The sequence below is a fragment of the Oratosquilla oratoria genome, chromosome 30 (genome assembly GCF_046742065.1).
Source record: "Oratosquilla oratoria isolate Oo_2021 chromosome 30, ASM4674206v1, whole genome shotgun sequence".
Lineage (NCBI taxonomy): Eukaryota > Metazoa > Arthropoda > Malacostraca > Stomatopoda > Squillidae > Oratosquilla > Oratosquilla oratoria.
In genome coordinates, this window is record NC_134806.1 from 29,183,768 (window position 1) to 29,203,767 (window position 20,000).

Here is a 20,000-nt window from a genome sequence, read left to right on the forward strand (position 1 = left end):
ATAACCAGCGTTTTTATACGAAGAAGATACCCTAAGCGGGGAAGATGGCGCGGTGGATTCTTTTCGCATTTACATTATGCTTTTGGCCTTGATTCCATGGATGAGGAAATGTTTCGGTGGGGGAGTGGGGTGGGAGGATTCACCATCTGGTAAAGCGACGGGGGTAAACAAGCTTCTGTTTGTCAGAACCTGCTTCGTACCTCGTTGCACTCCAGTTGAAGGGGTGACTCTATATCCTCGAGGCAGGTGGGTAGCATTTTGATATGGGTGTCTGTTTTTACTCGGCCAGCCACCATGTAAGGGAGAAAGGGCCATTGATGTGGATACAAGTGTTTTGTCCAAAAACGCACATATTTATTTAAATAAAAGGCAGAATGTTCAACTTAGAACCTCAGAAGGTGAACATTCATCTGGCTTTATTGGGGAAATAGTTTCTCCATTTGAGGCCGGATTCAGTATGTTGCTACAATTGTCAGATAAACGCTAAAGAGTAGGAAATACACCTCTAAAGTTTCTTCACTAGAGTTGCCATAGTAAATCTCTTTACAAATCTAAATCTCTTGGCTACTCATGTGCCAAAGCGATTGGAGCAAGACACTGAAGAAAATTACTACGAATACTGTGAATCCGAGCCTGTGCACTGTGACGCTCTCATTTTAGTTCCCACCCCACGTGACTACCACGTGGTCCGGCTTTCCATATACATAGGACAAATGTAGCGGTTTCGGCCGCAAACAACTTTCTTCGAGGGCAATAGCCTTTACACATCCAGTAGAGGCCTTCCCTCCTGGAAGGGTCAACATTGAATGGATGAAAATTGGCCTAATATTGTATAAGTAACAGTTGGAATTCCCATTATCTAGATCGGCTTCCACACGATCAATACCATCGCGAAATAATCCTTATTGGACGATATTATTGACAGTGTGATGTATGCCTGTTGAGCAAAGAAGAGAGATTGCAAAAGATAAGAGTAGATAGAGGTTGACAGTGAATAGATGAATAGATGACGGGTCCCGAAGGGATACCCTCTTCATCGGCTTCATGATTTACTTTTGACTGGATGAGGAAGTGGCGAGGAGGAGGAGGAGGAGGAGGAGGAGGAGGAGGAGGAGGAGGAGGAGGAGGAGGGTCGTCATGTGATGAACCGATGGGAGTAAACGACCTCCGGCTCTCAGGCTCTGCCTCGGAAAAGCTCTGCATTATTACATGGCTTGTGATCCCAGCGGCGTGGCGGAGAAGAGGAGACCCCTTTATCCCCGAGAAATATAGATGGGAGGGAGTGGTTGCACGAGTTTAATTTGTTTATAGTGCGAATGTTCATTCTGACTCGGCCAACCCCATTGTAAAAAGGAAAATGCCTTTGCTACATGAAAGAAGAGAACGCTGAAGAGGTCCAGTAGTAAAAATAAGATAGTAAAAGGTCCAATAGTGTTGAGTCAGTACATTGTGTGAATTATACCGAGTTATGTAGCGGCCACTTGAGAAGACCTGGCATGCCTTGGATACTCTAATGGAAGACAAAATTGTAACTACTAAAGCACCTGCTGAGCTGATTAAATCAACCTTTTCTAGGAAAACAAAATCGACCGAGCTTGTCTTGTTATCTCAGGACTACAGACTCGAACTACACAAAGATTTTCTTTGTCCACCTGTTTGTAAAAATAAAAGGGGGGGGGAGGAGGAGGTGCAGAACAAAAGATCCATTCTTCCGCTTGCGTGCGTGGGGGTTAGGAAAAGAAAATCAGAGTGAAAAGTGCCAGACGACAATGGAAGGTGTCAAACTAAGGCAGAAGCTTCGCACAGGGCAATAAGCCAGCACCTTGTTCCCTAGGCAACATGCATCGCACCAATCAAAAATAAACGTCTAAAACCCACTCCCCTACGACCAGAGCCGTCCACCTTCGCCTTAAGTACATTGACATCCACAGCAAATGAGTCACAGGTCGTCTTCGGGAACTGTTCCAGGTCGTCATTCACGTATCGGGAACAAGGACGCAAGTGCCACTTTGCATTCAGAGGCGAGCACTTGTATTCCGCAGCCCTAGGGTTTGCCCAAAGCTGAATAAAACATTTAGGTATATTCCATGGTAAAGCCCAATTAGCATGTCACTACGGTTTTTTCTTATACTTTCGAACCAAATCTATTCAATATGTCATGGAATTCCCAATGCAGTTGTACTCTAGCACTTGGCTGGAGCGGGATACATTTGTTTAGAGGCGCATCCTGCAGTACAGGGGCCATGAAGCCCCCCCCCCTCCACGCCGCCGCCGCCGCCGCCGCCACCACCACCACCACCACCACCACCACCACCACCACCACCACCACCACCACCACCACCACCACCACCACCACCACCACCACCACCACCACCACCACCACCACCACCACCACCACCACCACCACCACCACCACCACCACCACCACCACCACCACCACCACCACCACCACCACCACCACCACCACCACCACCACCACCACCACCACCACCACCACCACCACCAACACCACCAACACCACCACTGCTCTTCTACAAGCACACAGTCACAAGGGTATTTGCAGTACGTGAATAATATAATTCCTTCGGGCCAGAGATTGGATTTCATTCAGAAGGGAACTGTGTGATATTCTTCAGCACGAGGTTGTTCCCTAACTGAATGAAATTGCCAGACAGGGGACTGAGCTTAAGTATTGTACCAAGAGGATTGGTAATTCAGTGAGATAAGCTCGATCCTCCTTGGTATGGAGGGGCCACACCTTAGATGTTTACTTGTATTTCATGGTCGGTATTTTTATTCTTGATGTTTACCAACACTCAACACCTTCTTTGTAGGCAGGTTTCAAGGGGCTTTGTTATGTTGAGAGGGTGCCTCGGAGGTTATTTAGGACATTTTGTGTATCACAATTGGTTTTGAGCTAACATCTACTCCATTTTTTCTTCCCCTATCGGCAGAGTTACATCCTCGACGGCTGTCAGGACGCGGCCTTCATGGATTCCTCGTACCACGCTACCAGGAACGAGTTCGATGTCAGTTACAACAGGAGAATTTCATCCTCGTCCTCTACATCTTCCTCTTCCCACTCTTCTTCATCCTCCTCCTCTTCCATATCTTCCTCTTCGGTTTACGATGCCGCAGGGGAGAGCACTAGGATACATGGGGAATCTGGAGATAGTCACAGAGGTTACGGAGATTTTGAGGACCCTGACGGAGACATCGACGAAGAATATGACGACGAGACCGAGGAGGATTACTACGACGAGAACACCGAAGAAGGAGAGGAAGAAGAGAGGGGTGAAGATTCTGAAGGAGGAAGACATCATGGAGATCACAACGAGCGCGCACGCGGGGAGAACGACGTCAGTTCGGTTGACCACACAGGCAGGTTCGGCCACAGAAGAAGACACAAGTACGAGTACGAGGAAAAAAGAACCTTCGTGAACAGACATGAAGAAGGAGGAACAGGAGGTAGGGGAGGGGAAGGACCAGGAGGAGACAGAGGAAGAGGAGGAAGAGGGAGGTGGGGTGGAGGGGAGAGGACCGACCTGGAGAGGAACACCACGGGAACGGAGGGAAGGAGGAGAGGAGGAGGGAGAAGGAGGGGGGAGTGGGAGAGAAGACGGGGAGAAGGTGCGAGGTGGAGAGGAGAGAGAAGAAGAGGAGAAGGAAGAGCTACCGGGAGTAGGAGAAGAGGAGGAGAGGGAAGAAGGGCGGAAGAAGAGAGGAGAAGAGAGGAGGAAGCAAGGCGCGTAGAGGAGGAAAGACTAAGAGAGGAAGAGAGAAGAAGAGAAGGCATCTGGAGATCTGAGGAAGAAAGGAGAGGAGAGGACTCAGCAAGAACAGAAGAAGAGAGGAGAAGAGAGGAGGAAAGACGAAGGGAAGAAGAGAGAAGAAGAGACGAAATATGGAGATCTGAGGAAGAAAGGAGGAGAGGAGAGGACTCAACAAGAACAGAAGAAGAGAGAAGAAGAGAGGAGGAAAGACGAAGGGAAGAAGAGAGAAGAGACGAAATATGGAGATCTGAGGAAGAAAGGAGGAGAGGAGAGGACTCAGCAAGAACAGAAGAAGAGAGGAGAAGAGAGGAGGAAAGACGAAGGGAAGAAGAGAGAAGAAGAGACGAAATATGGAGATCTGAGGAAGAAAGGAGGAGAGGCGAGGACTCAACAAGAACAGAAGAAGAGAGAAGAAGAGAGGAGGAAAGACGAAGGGAAGAAGAGAGAAGAAGAGAAGACATTTGGGGATCTGAGGAAGAAAGGAGGAGAGGAGAGGACTCAACAAGAACAGAAGAAGAGAGGAGAAGAGAGGAGGAAAGACGAAGGGAAGAAGAGAGAAGAAGAGAAGAGATTTGGAGATCTGAGGAAGAAAGAAGGAGAGGAGAGGACTCAGCAAGAACAGAAGAAGAGAGGAGAAGAGAGGAGGAAAGACGAAGGGAAGAAGAGAGAAGAAGAGAAGACATTTGGGGATCTGAGGAAGAAAGAGGGAGAGGAGAAGACTCAGCAAGAACAGAAGAAGAGAGGAGAAGAGAGGAGGAAAGACGAAGGGAAGAAGAGAGAAGAAGAGACGAAATATGGAGATCTGAGGAAGAAAGAGGGAGAGGAGAGGACTCAACAAGAACAGAAGAAGAGAGAAGAAGAGAGGAGGAAAGACGAAGGGAAGAAGAGAGAAGAAGAGAAGACATTTGGAGATCTGAGGAAGAAAGGAGGAGAGAAGGAGAATCAGAGAGAACGGAGGAAGAGAGAAGAGAAGATGAAGAGCGGATAAGGAAGGAAGAGGAAGCGAGAAGAATAGAGGAAGAGCGGGTAAGGAAAGAAGAGGAAGCGAGAAGAGCAGAAGAAGAGCGGATAAGAAAGGAAGAAGAAGCGAGAAAAGCAGAGGAAGAGCGGATAAGGAGGGAAGAAGAAGCGAGAGGAGCAGAGGAGGAAAAGAGAAGAAAAGAAGAGGAGGCAAGACTCTTAGAAGAGGAGAAGAAGCGGGAAGAGGCCAGACGAATAGAGGAGGAGAGGGTAAGACTAGAAGAAGCGAGACGCGTTGAGGAAGAACGAAAGAGGAAGGAGGAAGAAAGGATGGCCGAGGAGAAGAGGAGGATAGAAGAAGAGGCGAAGCAGATGGAGGAGAAGAGGAGGCTGGAGGAGGAGGCTAGGTTTATCGAGGAGGAGAGGCTGAGGGGAGAAGAAGCGATGAGAATCAAACTGGAGAAGGAAAGGCAGGAAGAAGAGGCGAGGAGGTTGGAGGAGGAGAGGAGGAGGGCGGAGGAAGAGGACATAAGGAGGAGGGAAGAAGAAAGAAGACTTGCAGGAGAGACGACGACAACGGAGGAGAAGAAAGAAGAGAAAGAAGAGAGAAGAAGAGAGCACGGCAGGAGGCGAGGAGAAGGAGGAGGAAGAGGAACTCAGGTCATCGACGAAGCCCGAAGAGCCGAAGAAGAGAGGAGAATCGCTGAGCTTCGACGGAAGCTGAAAGACGGGACGTTGTGGTCTCAGGAAGAAAGAAGGATCCGAGAGGACATCCGAGGCAGGACCGGTGGCCGGAGCCTCGAAGACGAGCGGAGGGTCCTCAGGATCCTCGCAAGTCTTCGCGATGGGACGAGGAGGATCCAGTTCGAGAAGAGGATCACGAAGGAGATCCAGAGGTCCGAAGAGAGGCTGAGACTATGGGCCAGGCGAAGAGGGGCTTGGAGGGTCGAGGAGGAAGCGAGGATCCAAGAACGAAGACGGAGGTTGGAGGACGGGAGCTTGTGGGTGGAAGAGGAACGGAGGATCAGGGAGGAAGTTCGAATCCTGAGGACCGAAGCGAGAACGGTGGCGCACGAGCGGAGGATCGTCGTCATCGTGGCCGGGCTTGAGGACGGGACGACCCGGGTCGAGTTCGAGAGAAAGGTCCGCAAAGAACTACGAAAAGCAGAGAGAATCCTGAGGTTACACGGAGGGAGGAGGCCGGAGGGAGAAGTCACAGAGACAGAGGAAGAGGAGACAGAAGAGGAGAGAAGGACGAAAGAAGAGAGGAGACTGGAAGAGAAAAGGAGATTTGAAGAGGAAGAGAGGATAGATGAGGAGGAATGGACGGAGGAAGAGAGGAGACTTGAAGAGGAAGAGAGGATAGATGAGGAGGAATGGACGGAGGAAGAGAGGAGACTTGAAGAGGAAGAGAGGATAGATGAGGAGGAATGGACGGAGGAAGAGAGGAGACTTGAAGAGGAGAGGAGGAGAGAAGAGGAAGAGAGGATAGATGAGGAGGAATGGACGGAGGAAGAGAGGAGACTTGAAGAGGAGAGGAGGAGAGAGGAGAAAGAGAGGGTAGACGAGAGAAGGACTGAAGGAGAAAAGAGGAGGATGGAAATAGAAAGGAGGATAGAAGAAGAGAGAAGGACTGAAGAGGAGAGACGTCGAGCAAAAGAAGAAGAGAGAGTAGAAGTACATTGGAGGACTGAAGAAGAAAGGAGGACTGAGGAAGAGAGGAGAACTAAAGAGAGAAGGATTGAGGGAACGACGAATGAAGAGGAGAGGAGAAGAGAAGAAGAAGAAGACAGGAGAACAGAAGAGGAGAAGAGGAGAATAGAAGAGGAGAGGAGAAGAGAAGAGGAAGAAAAGAGATTAGAGGAGGAGAGGAGGCTCGAAGAGGAGAGGAAGAGAGAAGAAGAGAAGAGGCTAGAAGAGGAGAGGAGGAGAGAAGAGGAGAGGAGAAGAGAAGAAGAAAAGAGGCTTGAAGAGGAGAGGATAATCGAAGAGGAGAGGAGGAGAGAAGAGGAGAGGACAAGAGAAGAAGAAAAGAGGCTTGAAGAGGAGAGGAAAATCGAAGAGGAGAGGAGGAGAGAAGAAGAAAAGAGGCTAGAAGAGGAGAGGAGGCTCGTGGAAGAGAGGAGGAGAGAAGAAGAGAAGAGGCTAGAAGAGGAGAGAAGGAGAGAAGAAGAAGAAAGAAGAATGGCAGAGGAGAAAAGAATAGAGGAGGAAAGGAGGCTTGAAGAGGAGAAAAGGAAAGAAGAAGAGAAGAGGATAGAAGAAGAGAGGAGAGAAGTGGAAGAAAGGAGAATTGTAGAGGAGAGGAGAAATGAACAAGAAGAAGCGAAAAGACGAGAGGAAGAAGAGAAAAGGAGGGCTGAAGGGTCATCCGATACTGAAGAAGGCGGCGAAGAGCGAACGGCAGTAACGCAGGAAACCTCGAATTCGATCAGCGAGGATGAGAATACAATACCTGATGACGACACTCCGGGGACGAGGGTTCATCCAAAGCCCGGCCAAAGGCCAGGAGGGCACAGGCCAGGTCACAGGCCGGGAGGGCCCAGGCCAGGAGGTCACAGGCCGGGAGGGCTCAGGCCAGGAAAACCCAGGCCGGGAGGACCCAGGCAAGGAAAACCCAGGCCAGGAGGACCCAGGCCAGGAGGACCCAGGCCAGGAGGACCCAGGCCAGGAGGGCCCAGGCCTGGAGGCCCCAGGGCGAGGGTTCCGCAGGGAGAGGGTCAGCCAGGAGGCCCCAGGAGGCCGGGCAAGGGAGAGCCCCGAAGGAGGTTGCGTTTCAAAGGAAAATGGCCAGGGGGCCGGAGGAGGTTCGGTACCAAACATCCGGGAGGTCGGAGAAGGGATCAGGTTCATCGAGTGGTGAACGTGACGGAAACGGAGCATACAGTTCGTCAACACAGCGGGATCTACGGCAAGCCCGAGGACCGCGGGAATGAGAACTACACCTCTGAGAGCTACGACGCCCGTGAGAGGGGAGATGGTCAGCAAGGAATCCTGGCGGAGATCGTTAATGGCTCTTCTTCGGACACCTCGGTGACCCATTCTACTTCAGTGACATCTCAGAAGACCACTTCGTCGTCGTCTTCTACATCGATCTCCGCCTCGGGAGCTGTTACTGGTACGGATAGGCATGTGGAATCCTCAGATACCACAGATCGGTACGGAGGTGCTGACGACCAGTGGGGGTACGATAGGAGTGCGGCTCGAGAGGGAACTGATACAGTGCATAATGAAGAGACACAGCATAAAACGGGGACGCAGATCAACGCTCGGTATGATGAAACCAGGAAAGAATATGGAGAAACCGAAGTCCACCATAGTGTAGAAGATCATTCTCGTCGCGATTATGACAGTACCCAAGATGGTCGTGATTATGACACAAAGCATGATGGCGATAGCATGGATCATACTGACGAGGATATGTATTACGGCGAGGGCGACAGGCAGCATGGTTCACGTTATGATACAGAAACCACAAGCATTGGGTATGGTGAAGCTGGCATGCATCATGGTGATGTTAGTAGACACAGTGAAGAAAGCGCCATAAGCATCGATGCGCGGGGTGAAGTCAGTAGGGAGCATGCTGAAGTCAGCAGCCAGCATGGCGAAGTCAGTCGACAGCATGGTGAAGGTAGCACCTACCATGGTGAGGCCACCGGACTTCATAGGGAGGACACTATGCACCATGCTGGAGTCGTCAGTCAGCATGGTGAAGTTGCGACTCAGTATGGAGAGACCACCACGCAGCACGGCAGACAAACCGGGCAGCATGGAGACATCGGGACACAGCGTGGAGGCATCGACACGGCGCATCATGGTCACGCTATCACCCGGCACGACGAAAAGAGCAACATTTACACCGAGACTCGAACTCACTTCGAGGGCGAGGCCGATCAGCAAGGGTCTCACCATGCGGGTCATGGGACCGAAGTTGATGGCCGGGAGACAACAGCCGAAGAAGAAAGAGGAGAGAAGTCCTCGAGGACGAGCAGTTCAGACACAAGTTTGTCCTCGGATCGTGTGACCACTCATGTTCACCACCGTGTCGACTTGACTCGCCAGACAGGAGGAGTCTCCACCGACGATTACTCTGTCGAGTCAGGCGGGTCGAGGTCGAGGTACGACGTTGAGGGTGGTGCGCACGAGGGAGTTGATATAGTCGATCTCGAGGTGGACACTACAAGAGAGGGAGACTCACATGTCGCTGCGGGCCGTCATGAAGGTGACATGGGCACCGTGGACAGCACAGATCAAGATCGAACTGGAGGGAAGTCTTCCCACAACACCGTCGTCACTGTCCATCACCGAGAGGGCTACGACAAAGAATCTGGAATCAGATCGAAGACTACAAAGATTCACACCAGTAGCGTCAGCAAAGAACACTCTCGAATTTCGGGAACGGGGTCAAGGACGACTTCCTCAGGTGATGGAAGGACGCATGGAAGAAGATATGGCGAAGTCGACCCCCAGCGCCGAAGAGGGGGTGGGCCTCGCCGGAAACACAAGCACAGCTGGGACATCGAGTATAAACTGACCGATATCAATCAGGCAGGCAGAAAAGAGTCTGGGAATGGCGGGGGAGTCTACGAACCTGGCTTAGGCTTCTACGAACCTGGTGTCGGGTTTTACAAGCCAGGAGTCGGGTTGGTTCCGGACCAGAACTCACCTAATGTGCAGACCGTCACCGAACCCGGAATAGGAGTCACGTACGAGCCAGGCATCGGCATCATCACGGAACCCGGAATAGGGGTCACCTATGAACCAGGCATCGGCATCATCAGAGAACCTGGCATAGGAGTCAACTATGAGCCAGGCATCGGTATCATCACGGAGCCCGGACTCAATTCAGTGACGGAACCCGGCATTGGAGGTCATATTCCGGACGAAGGGGGCGTCACTGAACCGGGAATGACCAGCAGTGGGAGAAGTCGAGATTCGTCTCGGAATGGCGTAAAGGGAGGCATCAAGGTCTTCCGGCACGGGTCGCGCGTGGCCTCTGGGCGACACCGACAACGCGGAAGAAAACCTCAGACCGGTACGCCCTGCGGGAACATCTTCTGCAAGAACGGAGACTGCCTTGAACCCGGACTATGCGAGTGTCACGCCGGCTGGGCAGGACGGTTCTGCAACATTAAAGAGGTGAGAGGAAAGCGGTTTTTGTGCATGGTGGCGGGGTCTGTGGGTACCAAGCATGTCCAGGTGATGAACAGTAACTGGTGCACGATAAAAAGGGAAGGAAGAGAGTGACATATATCTGGGCTAATATGGTCAGTATTACATAAATACTCGTACATCATAAGGCAGTCAAGGCATACATGCACCCTAGACTTACCCCACACCTATCCACACCCATTTGCTGTCCCTTCAATCTTAGTTATTTGTGAATAAAGGGTCATTGCTGTCTCACACTTACTGCTCATGTCAGAAGCAATGCACCGAGACACAGCAAGATAGCAGTGTCTAACAGCCGAAACTAGTTTATCCCAAATATTTCAATACATGACGACCCTTCCCCTCGTCCATTTCATATTTTACAGAGCGAACAAGAAGAACCTTTACATAAGAACATAATAATGGAGGAGACTGTAAGAGATCATAAGGCCTATACTAGGCAGTTCCATGTCCAATACCACCTATCATCCTCATCCATAAAGTTGTCTAACCGTTTCTTAAAACAACCCATAGTTTCAGCGCTCACTACATGGTTACTAAGTCTATTCCATTTGTTGACCACCCTATTAGTAAACCAATTCTTGCCTATTTCCTTCTTAAATCTAAATTTGTTCAGTTAAAATCCATTACTGCGAGTCCTGTCCTGTTGTCTTAATATGATGACCTTGTTTTCGTCACCCTTATTAAAGCCTTTGATCCACTTGAACACCTCTATCAGATCACCCCGCACTCTGCGTCTTTCTAGAGAGTGTAGGTTAAGGTGCCTAAGCCTTAGGTTAATATACATTAGGTTAATATACATTTCATCTAAGTTGCTGGCCGGGCTGTTGATCCCACACCCGCAATTGACCTGACCTAAGGTACGCATACCCTCCGTGACCCGACCGTTTGACCGCACTATTGACGTCCGGACTGACCGTGTATCTGACCCGTCACAGCCCCCTGGGTCGGTCCCGTTAGTGATCAGATGTCTTATACAGTCTCTCATCTTGTCAAAATTCGTACTTTTTAATTCATCCCAAATAATACTAAATCTTATTTCTTGATGATCACTAGAATCTAGACTCTCTCCCACTTTTACGTTACTCGTTAGGCACTCATTATTAGTTAAAAGTAAGTCCAGAGTATTCTTCCCCCTCGTAGCATCGGTAATCATTTGTTTTAGGAAATTATCCTGCACCACATCTAAGAAAATTTTTGCTTCCTGATCTCCTACTAAAATTTTCCAGTAAATGTTTCTATAGTTAAAATCTCCCATGATCACAACGTTTTTGTACTGGGATGCCCTACGAATTTCATGAATCAGGGGATCAGTCTGCTCAATGCTGTGGTTAGGAGGTCTATATAAGATACCAATAATAAGTTTCTTATTCTTGCCTATATTCTCCACCCAAATAGATTCCGTGCTATCCTCTTCCTTAATCGAATTGTTGATAATACAGTTTATTGTATTTTTAACGAAAAGTGCTACTCCTCCTCCACTCCTGCCAACCCTGTCCTTGTGAAAAAGCTTATATCCTTCTATCTTGATTTCCGGAAGGAAATGTCTATCAACAATATTGATCCAGGATTCGATAATAGTTATAATATAAAATTTCTCTACGCATGCTTTACCTCGCAGTAAATCTTTTGGGCCACGTCACTTCATTACCCATTCACAAACACTTTTCATTCACATCTATCTCTTGCCCACTCCCTTCCCTGCTCAGCAGACATTCCCTTTCAAGTTATTTTTACTTAATGCTAACACATCCATTTTCTTTCTCAAACAAACTGCCAATCTCTTTCCTTTTAATCTCATCTCTAACACAACCACCCACATTTAATGACCCTATTACTAGGGTCTTCGTGACAGTCTTCGATCCAGACCCTTTTATGCGTTGCCTCTTCGTAAGATGAAAATACAGAGGGCAGAATCCTTGTTCCATCATTTTGTCACATTAATCACCCTGTAAAACACGCTGAGAAGACAGTTGGAGAATTCTCCCCCCACCACCCCCATCACAGGAATATCAGAAAGACGTAGTCATAGAAATGGTAAAGGACAGGTATCAAGTGAAAAGCATGAAGTAGGGGTAACAGTGGTACAAAAGTTTTGTAATATTTTTATTGGTAGAAGTTTTAAACTCTAACGTAGGTGAGTATTGTGTGATTCTGGGGCACCGAAATAGTCCCTAAAGTCTATCAAAAGAAACATAATGTGAGGACGGAGCTTTTATAAGTATGTCGTTTCTCTTTTAAGATATTTATGAAGTACAGTTGGCCAGCTCCCCTTTTAAGGGGGAGAAGGTCCATTGGTGTGTACTGGTATGTATACATGGGTACTACATCATAAGCAAATAATTACTGTGCATATCATACCTTCTTTATTCCCACATTCAGGAGGTCCCTTCCTGGTTTAAGGACACCGAGGAGAAGACTAAGAGCGAATGGGAAACGACGTCTCCAACGAGCCACGAAACCATCTCCTCTTCTACCACCTCCTCCTCTTCCTCCCTCCCATCTTCCTCCATTTCCTCCCCCTCCTCTTCCTCCTCCTCCTCTTCCTCCATTTCCTCCCCCTCCTCTTCCTCATCTTCCTCTTATACTGTGTCTTCCTCCTCCACGTTCTCCTCCTCGAGGTCTAGCGGTAGCGGTGATCTTGAGGGTGTTGACGGAGGCGGAGGCGGCGGAGGCAGCGGCGGCAGCGGCGGCAGCGGCGGCAGAGGCGGCAGCGGCGGCAGAGGCGAAGGCGGCGGAAGTGACAGCATTTTCAAGTCTTCGTCTTCGTCTTCGTACAAGAAGACCACGAGTGAGTATTCGCGGAATACTGATCTTCGCGAAGTGTAATGAAGTGCAGTTGGGAAAGATGACTTCTGCACTTTGACAGAAGGTATTCGTACCAGAAGGGGTTTCCAGTCAAATGTAGCTGAAAAAGGCGTCCAGCAATGCCTATCTTGGTAACAGAAATAAACATAAGATTTAGCGAATTAAAACAATACGACAGTTTCCTCCTTTTTGTCTAAGTTAATACCATATATCGAGTCTTACACATCAGAAAATGTCGAGGGACTTTGTGTCTCATTTAAAAGAGTTACAATGGTTTTTCTGTCAGCAACACAAAGATCGTTAGGCAATGTATTAATGTTGGGAAAACAAGAATATCAGAAGCCGTTTACGTGAGAAAACGAGGTCCAATCATTAATATCAAGACCTGCTGTGAGAGGCCATAAGCGAATCAGGTCGGCAACCTCCCCAGGTTACTCAGATAGTGAAATCTAGTTTTTCGATTTCTTACGGTCATTATGTATAAACCATGTAACTGTTCTTGCTTTCGATTGTATAATCTGTTATTCTGAAGATGGCTCATCGTAGTTGAAAGGTCAAGTAGAATGGAAGATATGGTAAAAATTGTCTTTGATCACACTCCTTAAGCAAGTTCTCTAGTCAGAAAAACTGAGAATGTAAGGAATAGGATTAATAACTGTGACATTACTGTTGTGTATTTAACTCAGTTTAATTATATATATATATATATATATATATATATATGTATATATATATATTTATATATATATATATATATATATATATATATATATATATATATATATATGTGTGTGTGTGTGTGTGTGTGTGTGTGTGTGTGTGTATTTACCTAGTTGTACTTTACGGGAAGGGGAGCTATGCTCGTGGTGTCCCGTCTTCATATCTCATTTTATCTAAACTATTTTTAAATTCATGTATTGTTTTTGCCCACACCACTTTCTCATCTAACTTGTTCCAAATGTCTATTACTCTGTGAGGAAAGCTGTTCTTTTTCATATCTCTTTTATAGCTGTCTTTCTTGATTTTCTTTCCGTGTCCTCTTGTATTTCTATCATCCCATTTTATTAGATCCTCTCTATCAATAATTTCTATGCCTTTCATGATTCTGTAAATAGCTATCAAATCTCCTCTCTCTCTTCTTTGCTCTAGTGTCTGTAGCTCAAGTTTTGCTAGTCTCTCTTCATATGATAGTTTTGAGAGTGTTGGTGCTAGTTTTGTAATTGCTCTTTGTATTCTTTCAATTTTTTTTTTATAATTTTTTTTTGTACTTGGTGACCACATCGTTGCTGCATATTCCAATCTTGGTCTTATCAAAGTGATTAGTATTTTCTTCACTATTTCTTCATCCAGGTATGTAAATGCCACTTTAATTGTTCTTATTAAATTATAAGTTTCTCCAAAAATCTTATTTATATGTTTCTCAGGTGACATATTTTTCATAACAATGACTCTCAGGTCCTTCTCATTTTCAACTTTTTTTATTCCTTCTCCCAATTTATATGATCCAATTATTCTTTTTTTTTTCCCCAAATTCCATTATACTACACTTTTTAGTATTGAGCTCCATCTCCTACTTCCTACTCCATTCCCATACTCTATTGAGATCACTCTGTAGTGACTCACAATCTTCTTCCGTGTTCACTTTTTTTTTTAATAGTTTTGCATCATCTGCAAAGAAGCTCATATAACTTTTAATTTCTTCATACATATCATTAACATATATAGCAAACATTATTGGGGCCAGAACTGTTCCTTGTGGAACACCACTTATTACTTCATCCCAATTTGAGTGTTTGTCTCTTATCACTACTCTCATTTTTCTTTCTTGCAAAAAGTCTTCCATCCAATTGAGCAGTTTGCCCTGTATTCCTCCTTCAGTTTCTAATTTCTTAACGAACTTCTTATGTGGTACTTTGTCAAAACCTATTTTTTAGGTCTAGAAATGCACAATCAGCCCATCCATCTCGTTCTTGTATTATATCTATTAGCCTTGAATAGAAAAATATTAAATTGGTGACGCATGATCGTCCTTGTCTGAATCCAAATTACCTTGGATTTAGCACGTTGTTGTTTTTTCCAAATACTTTACCCACCTACTTTTGACAATTCTTTCAAAAATTTTTGCTATCGTACTTGTTAGAGAGACTGGTCTATAGTTGGTAGGGTCTTCTTTATTTCCCCATTTATATATAGGTACTATATTTGCTTTTTTCCAATCTTTTGGAGCTTTTCCTTCTTTCAAGAAACTGTTTAGTATGCTATGCATTTTGTCTGCCAGTTCATTCCTGCATTCTTTCAAAATCCAGTTTGCTATTTCATCTGGTCCATGCGATTTTCTGACATCAAGATTATTCAAGTGTTTTGTTATTTCATTCTTTGTTACTTCTCTTTCTTTCATAGGGGGGACTTTCTCCTCCCATTCAATCTCTCCAAGTTGTATGTTCTCCCTTGTAAACACTGATTTGAAATGCTTGTTCATAATTTCCGCCATTTCTATTTCCTCTGTGTATTCAACTCCACCTTGTCTTAATTTCTCTAATTCTTGTTTGTTTTTCAGTTTGTTGTTTACAAATCTGTAAAATAGTTCTGGTTGATCTTTACATTTTTCAATGACATCTTTTTCATATTTTCAGTTTTCCTCTCTGCACATTTGTACATATTCATTTCTATAACAAGTATATATTTTCAATTTTTCAGGTCTTTTGTTTTTCTTCATTTTGGTCCAGGCTTTATCTCTTTTGTCTTTTAACTCCCTACAACTTCTGTTGTACCAGCACTTTACATATTCTTTTTCTTGTTTTTGTCTTGGGACATATTTTTCCACTTCTTTTTATTTATTTTTTTTTTTATAAAATTTTGTCAAAATATTCCATTTCTTTTCCATTGTTGTATCTTCTTTGTATATTTTTCCCAGTTTTATTTTTGAAAGAATTCTCTTATTTGATCAAAATTTGTTTTTTCATACATCAATCTTCCTTTTCTATATTGTTCATTTCTTTTCATGTATTTTTCCTCATTTAGTTCCAGTTCAATCAATATGTGGTCACTTTTACTTATTGGTGTCTTATATTCAATCTTTTCCACTATTTTAGGTTCAGATGTGATTATTAGGTCTAGTCTCGATGGTTCTTCTTCATTTCTATACCTAGTGTTCTCTTGTATCCATTGTGTCATTGTATGGTCAATAATCATCTCGAGTAGAACATTTCCCCATGAGTTGTCTCCACCCTTTACTTCATCTCTTCCCAGCAGATTTCTTTGCAATTAAAGTCGCCCATCATAACTATTCTTCCCCCATCTTCCATTATCTTATTTGATATCATCCTTGTGTCTTCTAACATACATTTATGTTCACTCTCTTCCCACGAGGCTGTTTTTGGAAGCACATAATATATCACAAACTTTCTACTCTTCTTATCTCTGTCTTCCACTTCGATCATAATCATCTCTACTGTATTCTTTCCATATGTGATACTCCTCACGTCTATATATCTTTCTTAGTCAGGAACATAACTACACCCCCTTGTTTTATCTCTCTGTTTCTAATCCAATAATTATATGCATCATGTCCTACACTGTTGGGTGGTAGTGGACCTTTTAATTTTGTCTCTACAATTCCCATTATGTCCGGTTCTTTTTCCTTCAGATAATCATTCAGTTCATTCAATCCTGTTATTAATCCATCTATATTTGTGTAGGACACTCTTAATTTTCTGCTACTTCCATTGTATTCTCTGTTTCCCTTTTGTATTTCTCTGGTATGGTCCATCTCCTCACTTTCATATTCACTACTCTCCAATAGGATTTCTCTTTTTCTGTCTCTGCTATGTTCTCGTTTTTTTCCTTAGCTTCTTGTCTTTTCATTTTTTCCTCCTCTCTTTCCTCTCTATTCATTTCTCTTTTTATCCATACCTTTTTATATTGTTCACATTTTGCTAGTTTCCCTGTTTTTGCTAAGATATTCTCTGCTGTCGTTTGTGACCTGAATTTAATCTTAATTGGTCTGGTCTTATCTGTACTATATTTTCCGAGTCTATACATCTCTTCAATTTGTTTCATGATTTCAGGTTCATCTTCCTGAACTAATTCTAGTAAACTGCTTACTTTTTCTTTGTCCTCTTTGATTCTTGTGGTTCTATTAAGATTATACTTCTCTTCCATTTCTAATATAATTATGCATTTATTTTTATTTGCTAAGTCTCTTACTATATTCTCGTTCTGTCTCATCACTTTAATAACTGAGTCTTCAGTTTATTCTTTCATTTGCTGTTTTATTATGTCAGTAAATGCAACTTTACTGTTCTCTTGGATTTTTTTCCAACCCTGTGCTTCTTTTGCTATGGACTCTTTATTCTCTTTGTTCTTCTTTAATTCCTCATTCTCATCTTTTACTTCTTTTAACTGTCTTTTTAATTCTTCTATTTCTTTAGTTAGGTTTTTGTTCACCTTCTCTAATTCTTCCAATTTGTCAAATTCTGCTCCTTTTGAGTATGGTACTACCAGGTAATCCTCTTCGGTCGTTTTGTTACTTGTTCTTGATATCATAAATGCTGAATTAATTTCAGTACCACCACGCTGCTAGTCGTTACTTCAACTCTCGTGGGCGTTGAGTAGGGTGTGTGTGTGCGTGTAAGGTCACAGTATTACACATAGATCAGTCATATATGAGCTCTGAGCTCTCTTCCGGAAGGAAAATAGATGACGATCACGAGTCCAATGTGTGATCCAAGATTATGGTGAATCACACACACACACGCGCATAAATATTGCGTCACAACATCATTTACTACCAGGAACCAACTACCCATAGAATCTGTTTCATGTCAAGAGAGTGAACATTCGTAAGCTATATTGATTTTTTCCATTTCTTTCTCTTTCCTTAGTGACAAAGATACATAAATTCACAAATACATACAGTATATGCATATATGTATTCATACATGTATACATACATACATACATACATACATACATACATACATACATACATACATACATACATACATACATACATACATACATACATACATACATACATACATACATACATATATGCACACATACATACATACATACATACATACATACATACATACATACATACATACATACATACATACATACATACATACATACATACATACATACATACATACATACATACATACATACATACAAACATGCTTACATATACATACATACATACATACATACATACATACATACATACATACATACATACATACATACATACATACATACATACATACATACATACATACATACATACATACATACATACATACATACATACATACATACATACATACATGCGCACATACATACATACATACATACATACATACATACATACATACATACATACATACATACATACATACATACATACATACATACATACATACATACATACATACATACATACATACATACATTCGTCCATACATACACATTTCATGACGCAAGTACATGCATACACTGTACATTCATCCATACATGCACGTGTGTGCGTGCGTGCGTGCGTATATGCATGTGTGTGTGTGTGTGTGTGTGTGTGTGTGTGTGTGTGTGATTGTGTATGTGTGTGTGAGAGTGTTTATGTATTTGTGTGTATGTGTGTGCTTGTGGGTGCGTGTGTTTGTGCTGGTGTGTTTATTGTGTGTGTGTTTGTGTGTGCTTGTGTTTGTGTATGTGTGTGTGTGTGTATTCACCTTGGTCTTTGGATCACGTGCTGGACTCGTGATCAACATCTATTTCCCTCCAGGAAGCGAGCTCAGAGCCCGTGTGACCGATCTATGGGTAATGCTGTGACCTTACACACACACGAGAATTGGAGTAACGACTCGAAGCGCAGTGATACTGGAATTATTTCAGCCCTGGGCAGGATTCGAACCCGGAACGCGTAGTGAGTCAGGGACTCTATCAACCGCGCCACCGAGTCGTGCGTGTGTGTGTGCGTGTGTGTGTATGAAAATGTGTATGTACATGTGTGGAATTATCTTTACTCCACTCACATTCCTCCTTTAATGTCGCTTTCTCCTCTTCGTTAGTTCTTACCGGCCTTCCACTTCTTCCCCCCCCCCCCGCTCCACCTGTTATTGACCTACAGCTCTCTCCTCCTCTGTCAATTGTGGCGCGTAGTCCTCTCCTCTGGCTCTATATCCGTGGCGACTTCTTTTGCTACAACTCACGCTGTCGTCCTACATCTGGCAACTCAACGTCTGGCGCCTCTGGCACCGTCTGATGGGTTCTCTGTTTAATGAGGGAAAGCTGTAGTATTTAGCTGAGCACTTACATATATTGTGTTTTTCATTAGTAATGATATGCCAGCAATCACTGCGCTTCTCAACTCAGTCGATTCGTTTGTCGTAAGCCAGAGTGAAATATTCTAAGTGCTACTGTTACGGCTTTAGTCGTTTATTTTGTCTGCCGTCAAACGATTTTTATTCATCGTATTAGAATGTACAATCGTATCTGGTTTGCTATTTAAGTTTATCTTGCTGACTGACTTATCTATAACATCTAACAGTAACTTCCCTAAGTATAACCAATGAAATTCGTGAAATTCTACTTTCTAAGAATAAGAAGCTTTTGCCAGAGCTGGCAAAAGACTTGCAAAGTACGGTCATCAGACCTGTGCTTCTCATCATTCCCTCGGGAGGTGTAACTGTTTGATGCTCTTCTCCCCTTTAATGTCTTGTCTTTTGGTTTCTCAGTCAGTCCATGTTGATGCTACATCTTTGCTTCCCTCACTCCGACCCCCCTTTTGATCCTAGTACTCCTCGAAAAGTTTTAGCTTAACGTTGTTCAGTCGTGGTTGTCCTCTTGATATACTCCTTCTTGTATATATATATACACACACACACACACAGACATTTATATATATATATATATATATATATATATATATATATATATACATATAAATGCAAGCAATCACATCACCGTGATACGAAAATGCAAAATAACAACAGGAGAAGTTCCTTTTGAAGTGAGGAGCCAGGGGTCGGTGTTGCAGCCTGGCACCAACTACGAACCAGTTCGAACTAGCAGGCAGACTGACTCCAAATTCTTATGGTAGTTCCTCTTGAGGCCCTCTTATTCTGTCTCCTGGAGCTGTTTTGGAATTGGTATAATTTGTTCAAAAGACACTCCGAATAGAGGGCGGACATAGAGCACAAAGAACATCTAACTCCTTAACGCTACACTCGCGTGGTTTCAAATATCTTCCACTGTGGCAAAAGGCGGAAGTATTACATTAGGGAA

The 20,000-nt window shown here is 44.3% G+C and overlaps 1 protein-coding gene across 1 annotated transcript in view; it reads left to right on the forward strand.

Moving 5' to 3' along the window:
* Positions 1-20,000, forward strand: part of LOC143041067 (uncharacterized) — a 225,010-nt gene that overhangs the window by 197,572 nt on the left and 7,438 nt on the right. Inside the window, exons 29-30 of the mRNA XM_076212723.1 lie at positions 2,955-9,872; positions 12,288-12,696. Coding sequence (XP_076068838.1) covers positions 2,955-9,872; positions 12,288-12,696 — 7,327 coding nt within the window. The remainder of the gene's footprint in view (positions 1-2,954; positions 9,873-12,287; positions 12,697-20,000) is intronic.